The sequence below is a fragment of the Cherax quadricarinatus genome, chromosome 7 (assembly GCF_038502225.1).
Source record: "Cherax quadricarinatus isolate ZL_2023a chromosome 7, ASM3850222v1, whole genome shotgun sequence".
Taxonomy (NCBI): Eukaryota; Metazoa; Arthropoda; class Malacostraca; order Decapoda; family Parastacidae; genus Cherax; species Cherax quadricarinatus.
In genome coordinates this window covers 17954079-17961153 of record NC_091298.1, presented here as the reverse complement: position 1 = coordinate 17961153, position 7075 = coordinate 17954079, and the positions used below count along the sequence as shown (strand labels likewise).

Below are 7075 nucleotides of genomic sequence, written 5' to 3'. Positions count from 1 at the left end.
AAAATTTTACACAGGAGGGGTAAGCTTCTGTGACTCAAGACATCTCCTCAAACACTTTTCTGCTTGCAGAGCAGACTTGGTTCGGATCTCGCTTGTCTGGATGTCCTCCCATATAGGAATTAGCTACCACACTGACAAGGATAAGGAAACTGGATTTGCATATGGAAGGTCAGAGGTTGTGTGCTTCTCTTTCCACTGTAAAAGTCATCCTGCTGAAGATCAGCTCTTAATGATGAGAAATCATACATATACAGACCTGAGTGCACAAGCATATGATATATTCTGATAAGAAAGCTTACCTCGTCTCTATGTGTATGCTCACCTGCAAGCGAAAAAAATGCTATAAGTAGCTTAGAATGTTTGTATATTAGCATGAGAATAATAACTAGGTCATGTCAACACAGTACTCTTTTTATATATCTCCATCTCTCAACACCTTATCTGAGTCAATAGCACAAAAGTCGAGTCTGACATTCAGGGTGTGTCTAGGCTCTAGTCCTTGGTCATCCACACACTATTCCTAGTAATTATTTAAATAATGAAGACAGTATTCAACCAGCACACACTATTATTTTTATGGGGAAGTGTGAAGCCCTGAAGGCTTTGAAACATAGTTAAGAAGTTTTCAAGAAGCTGAGATAGAAGGAAATTATACAAAGGTCTTTTCAGTTGTTGATAGGCCCATTGAAATAAAAACCTTACTGCCATAAAGAACACATCTGTCATCTACCTATCACAGTTCATCGTCAGGTGCAAACGCCTCGTTGTCTCTGGTGTGCCGGAAGGTGCTTGCTGGCTCCTCCCCTATCTTCAGGAGCTGCCTCGCGCTTGCAGGGCAGAACTCTGGTGACGTATGGAAAAGATTCTTGAAGTCTTTCTTGTGTGTGCAGATGGCATACACGGCGCCGATGGGGAAGCAGGCCACAGAAAAAGCGCACAGGAGCCAACCCAGAACCTGAACGTTGTGGGGAAAGACGTAGTCGCCCCAGAAAGCTGGCACGTAGAAGTACACGCTGAAGAAAATAATCATCTGTGAAAGGAAAAACCACAGCAGTACATTAGCCACATGTGTGCTCCTCAGCAATCATACCCAGCCATTTCCTAAGTGGCTATATAGATTTTATGCACGGAACACCTTACTTTCTTGCAGTTTGTTAAAACACAGTCTTATACATGTTTCATTATATCTATTTTAGCATTTATATCCAAAATGTGGCTAGGAGAGGAACGTGGAAAGAGATACCATGGAAGTACTTTTAAATAGCAGTTAGCAGAAGATGTTGCAGATTATATTTAGGCTGTCTGCTGAGAACTAACTACTTATAGACATGTACCTACTTTTATCATTCCTTTCATGCCCTGGGAGGTCCAGGGTCAAGCGACTGTCCTTTGAACTAACGTCAAGGTTTCAGTAGCCACAGCCAGACCCTGCATCGAATCTAGGTTAGGCTATGTATGTTTCGTCAGTAGACGAGTGCTTCCTGACATACAGTGACCCACCACTGGAACTTCTGGTTATATGACCGAGACCTTCCACTGGCTTACCGATCGACCCCTTGAAAAATTAAGAGAACACTATTCTGATGCACTGAAGCGTGCATATAGTTGAACCCAATACTGTATATGCGACGTTCTTCTATACGTATTCAATTGATAAATGAACAATACATAAATAACCAGCACATAGAAGACAAACTTATGGCGGCGTTTTGGTCCGACTCGGACCATTAACTAGTCACACAGTACGACTAGCTAATGGTCTAAGTCGGACCGAAACATCGTCAAAAGTTTCATTGTCCTATGTATGGAATATCTATGTACTGCTCCAGTCACGCTATTGTGCCTTTTTATATTCTTGATAAATGAAATGTTGCCATTCACGCAGGTCGTTACTATTTTTTTAACCGAGAAATCCAGAATGTAAACTGACATTTCCTTGATAATTCAACAATGAATTTCACTTCATAAATGGCATAAACAAATTTTAGGCAGGAATATTTTCATACACTGAAATAGTATCACATTCAGTAACGAGGTGCTGTACACGCAGGAATCGTAGAGCGATCATCACGTAGTATGTATTGAGATCATTACTATGCACAGTAACGAGTTATTCATAAGCATACAAGATAACCTATTTTTCATTCTAAAATTACAAGTGATACTTAAGTTACTAAAATATTGTTTGACTGCAGTATTATTACCGCTTATAATAATTTTCATTACATACATTACACGGTTTTTCCCTGACACAGTTTGGGTGGTCTCATGCACTGCTGAACCTCGTTTCTTTTCTAATTATTTTCTGAATATACATTCATGTATGGATAATTCTGCCAGCAGGTGATAATGCAACATATTTACGTTTCAGTTAGAGCTATAATGTCTTGAGTCTCAGAATCTGCATGATCATTTAATAAGTTTCAGCAAGTTGATAGAGAAAAATTTGTCTGCAATTAATTAGATTTTGGATAAAAGAGAGAGTAAGGGAGAGAGCGAGATTGGGAAGGGGAGCAGACACACTTACAAGTAGCGCTCCAGGGGTGACGACCAACCACATAGAGCACCAGTACCAGTAGACTGGACATGTCAGACGCATTCCCATTTCCCTCAGGTTTCTCATCAGCTTCGAGAATCCTGGGGAGGAACACCGGTATAGTGTGGGGGGTCAGAGAGGAGGAGAGAAAGTGAAAGGAAGGGATTGAGAGGAAAAACGAGCGATATTGACGAAAAGGAGACAGTATATGATTATTTTATACCATGGTCTTAAAAATGCACATAAAAACAGCCCAATTTAAGATGAAGGAAAATGTAATTTCCAAGTCATATGTAACTGTATGTCTTTCTCATTGAAATATTTGTACACCTGCCTTCATATGTGACCACTGAAAGACAGGTACTAATGAACATGGGACCACTTGAAAACAGGTATGAATGAACATGTGACCACTGGAAGACAGGTTTGAACTATATAATCTTCACTTACATTTTTATAGAAGAATAACTTGCTAACAAGCTAAATAATCTTAGAAAAGTGGGGAAAAATGCATACAGAATACATTTCGATACCTTTCAGCAACACCTAAAGGCTTTAATGAAAATTGTAATGTTCTTTACGTAAGATTATATTAAGGAAATCTTCCTGATATAAGACTGGTTGTGTATATACGGAAAATAAACAGTTACATAGTGGAATATTTGTTGTTTATACATTTATTTATTCACTGAAACGGCTGTACAATATACGGTGCATATATCCGATATTTAAACTAGATGATACTGACGTACCGTAGACGTACTGGACACCAAGCAGCTGCAGTATACCCAGCATAATGACGGAGACGCCGGCGGAGTAGAAAAAGAAGAGCTCAAACATGAAGATGCCGCCCTCCAAGCACATAGTGAGCCCCATTAGGAAGATGATGACGCAGGTTGTCACCACCACCAGTGTTTTTCTCTGTCGCATCCACTCAAACTGGTCCGCCAGGGCTGTCGTTACCGTCTCCACCATAGTAAACTGTAGGGATGACAATATTAAATGCACTCTTATTTGCCTCTATTTTTTTTATTGATCCAAGTTATGCACCGCCGCCAATACTGAAGATACACTTTGCAGAACAAATTTTTTACTGGGAAACGTTTGGCTCTGTGTAGAGCTTTATTTAGTCGAAGTTCTACACAACGAAACTTTGTCCCAATAAAATCTGGTTCCGCAATACATCTATTTTCTAGGAGGAAAAACTTGGCTGCGAGAGCAGACTAACGTTTTTAGCGAACTGAGGATCGAGCCTCTACCACCCCTTGCGTTGAATGATCTACACGGGTATAGAACAACACATATACTGTATTTACCAGTCTCAACGCATCCATAGTCAACCTTACATATCTCTCTGAATCACAATCGGGGATGCTGCAGAATTGCCTCTAGTGTGACTATCTGTTTTAATCACGGAAGAGGGAGGGAAGCAGAAAAACCTGTTGGGGCCATATAGCACCTGGGAAATGGGAGACATTTAGGCTCGATCCATGGAATAAGAAAATAAGCCCGGTTCCTTGGATCAAAAGCCTCTCATCGGAATCAAAGTATCTTCAGGAGAGTGTTAATATCAATATCCATCATAAGGAGAGAGAGCTAATATAAATGCCTGTCATTCCCATCATTGTTAGGTAAATGTGATTGATAAAGTGGTCGATTATTATAATTAATAATTATTATAAACAATTTAAGAGCTAAACTCGAAAGGGTTATACAGCGCTGCAGAGATATGGTAAGTAGGAATGTGCAAAGGGCAAGGAGGGCGAGGGTAGAAGTTAGTGGAGGTAGAGAAGAGGGCAAAATATTTAAATACAAGTTGGTCCAGTAGGTTAGTTTCTGTTAAAAAGTCTGAGTCTGTGTCAAAGATGGGTAAAGAGATGAATGCATCGCCTCTGAGGAGGCTGCACAGTAAGAATTTCTAGCTACGAACCTAATTTCCTGGCATTACTGTGTCCATAAGCAAGCTAAGCCTGTGTAGGTCATTGTATTGCCTAAGAAATGGCCTTTATGTTAGACTTGGAGAGTAGAGGCGTGGAGAAGAAGTGAAGTTGCGAAAGAAAATCATAATTGGCACAATAAGTCAGTTTCTATTAAGAAGTCATAGAGAGTTCTTGCACTAAAGGTGGCACCTTGTTAGATAAGTGCAGTTTAGTGAAGGCATGTCGAAAAATAAATCTGCGTGTTCTTTAACAACCAGGATAGTAAATTAAGAGATGTTTGACTGTCACCGCTACCTGATAATCCGTTAAGGATCATGAAGGAGTATGAGACATGTATGAGACAGTTTCTTGGAGTAAAAGCCCTTCATCAACACCAAGACACTCTTGAAGGGGTGACAGGCGTGCGAGGCACAGTAGAAGGTACACATGACTTACTTGTGAGCCGAATCCAAGACTCATGAGCATGAGGAAGAAGAGGACAGACCAGAGTTGAGGTAAGGGCATGAGGCTGAGAGCGGCCGGGTACACCACAAAGGCCAGACCAGAGCCAGACGTGGCTACATCCTTCACCTCTACCCCAAGCTGCTTTGCCAGGAAGCCCAGCACGCTGAACGTGACGAATCCAACGAATATCGACGTCAAGCAGTTTGAGAAAGAGATGACGATAGCGTCCCTGAAAAGAGCAAGTTGAAAACACGAGGTTTAGCAGACTGTCCTGTCTATAAGCAAGCACCTTTTCCACTATATTCTGACGATGCTGCATGTCCCACCTCTGATGCACACTTCGGCTTTTTATAATGGAAACTAATCTACTGCACCAACTTTGTTTTAAATTTTACTCTTGCACTAACCCATACCTCCTCTAACACCTACCTTCACACTCTCCTGCCACTCACTTCTTACCCTGGCACATTCCTACTTTTGCATATTCTTCCCCGCAACGTCGTATGACCCTCACGGGTTTAACGCTTAAACTGATTAACATTATCATTATTATTAGACAATTCTACTTCTGAAACCGTCTATGAAGTTCGCCTCCACTCCTTCCTTGTATAATTTATAAGCCATCCATTCATCCCTTCTTGAAGACCATCCAAGTTTTTGAGTAGCCTATGTTTTCATCCTCTTCCTTTCGTATTTTCCTCAATTTTTTTTAAAACTTTATCCTGAATAAGAATAAGTATGATTTATTTCCTTTAACCAGATCATTAATATACACTAAAAATAAATAGGAACAAAAACCGATCCTTACGAAAACCTACTGGTTACAATCCCTCACAGTTGAACACTCGAACAAAATTTCGAGATAAAATCTTTATTTTCTTAGTAGAATAATTAAATATTTCTCAACAATACACTTACCTCATGCAGTTGTTGTTGAACTTGTTATAGGAGGCGAGCGTAGAAAGACAACCAAAGCAGATCCCGAGAGAGAAGCAGATCTGTATAGCAGCGTCACTCCATACCTCCATCTCCATGAGTTGGGAGATATTAGGCTCGAGCAGGTAAAACTGGATTCCCTGATAGGCCCCGTCTAGAGTGATGGCTGGCAGGTAGAGCAGAAGTGCACATTACTGGAGGCTTAATTCATCGTAAGCTGGGATTGAAAAAAAAAATCGTATTTGCCAATTCGGCAAGCACGTGCGCACGCGCACACACTATCGGCAAGTGCCTTTGACAACTGGTAACTTACACACACCTCTGATAAACAGGATGAAAAGGACGACGTATGGAAAGAAAGCAGTGAAGTAAGTTATTTTGCCGGTTGTCTTGACACCTTTGGCCAGGCAGGCAGCCACGATAACCCAGGACAGAGCCAGGTAGCCAAATAATTCCCAACGCATCCCTCCCATGTCCTCCCAGTGCCTCCCACCAACTGCCAGCATGCGGTTCCTGGTATGGAATAAGATATTGTTCAATGGTCTGCAAAATTTCTAAGTAGTGCTATTAATTCCTCATCAACGCCAAAGAAAATATTTATATATACTAATCATAACAACTCACCAAAGACTCAAATTTTGCTGAAAGAAAAAACAATATTCATCAAGCAGCAACGATAACTCACAACTATCCACAAATTGGACGTTTCGGTCTGTCCTGATCCTTATTAAGTAGTGACTTAATTATGGTTAAGAACGGACCAAAACGTCATTTAGTTTCATCTTCAGTTTGTGGGTTAGTTGTAATTTGTTCCAGGCATGGTGCTGTGACTTTTATTCTTCCCAATACCATACTGAAAAGCGACAATCTGATGAGCGATTTAACAAGACAATGCACGTCACTCTAGCACTCACCTAAAGAAGTCCTCACTGGCACTCATCCGATAAACGGCGCCGTCAGCTTCCCTAATAACGTCGTGGTTTTCGGGACTGTAGCAGTGGGTATCGTTGTAGTCGCTGAGGGAGGCCAAGCTACAGTATTCGTGGGTGTCGAGGCAGGTTCTGTTGTAGTAGTACAGCGAGTTGTTCTTACATACGCTCGCGTCCTCCTCAGTGAAGCACTCTCCAGGAAGGGGAAGAGAGATCACACACAAATATGTTTTATCATAACAATATCAGTATTAGAAGCAGTGGCTATACCGCAGCAGCAGTAGAAGTAG

The 7075-nt window shown here is 41.1% G+C and overlaps 1 protein-coding gene across 2 annotated transcripts in view; it reads right to left on the bottom strand.

Moving 5' to 3' along the window:
- LOC128686825 (sodium- and chloride-dependent glycine transporter 1-like) overlaps nt 1–7075 on the bottom strand; it is a gene marked incomplete at its 3' end in the record, with an annotated part of 42607 nt that continues 35532 nt past the window's right edge. For both annotated transcript variants that reach the window (XM_070082347.1, XM_070082346.1), the window contains 7 exon segments: nt 1–1030; nt 2528–2637; nt 3289–3517; nt 4912–5149; nt 5839–6022; nt 6176–6369; nt 6771–6978. In XM_070082347.1, the coding sequence (XP_069938448.1) occupies nt 734–1030; nt 2528–2637; nt 3289–3517; nt 4912–5149; nt 5839–6022; nt 6176–6369; nt 6771–6978 (1460 nt within the window).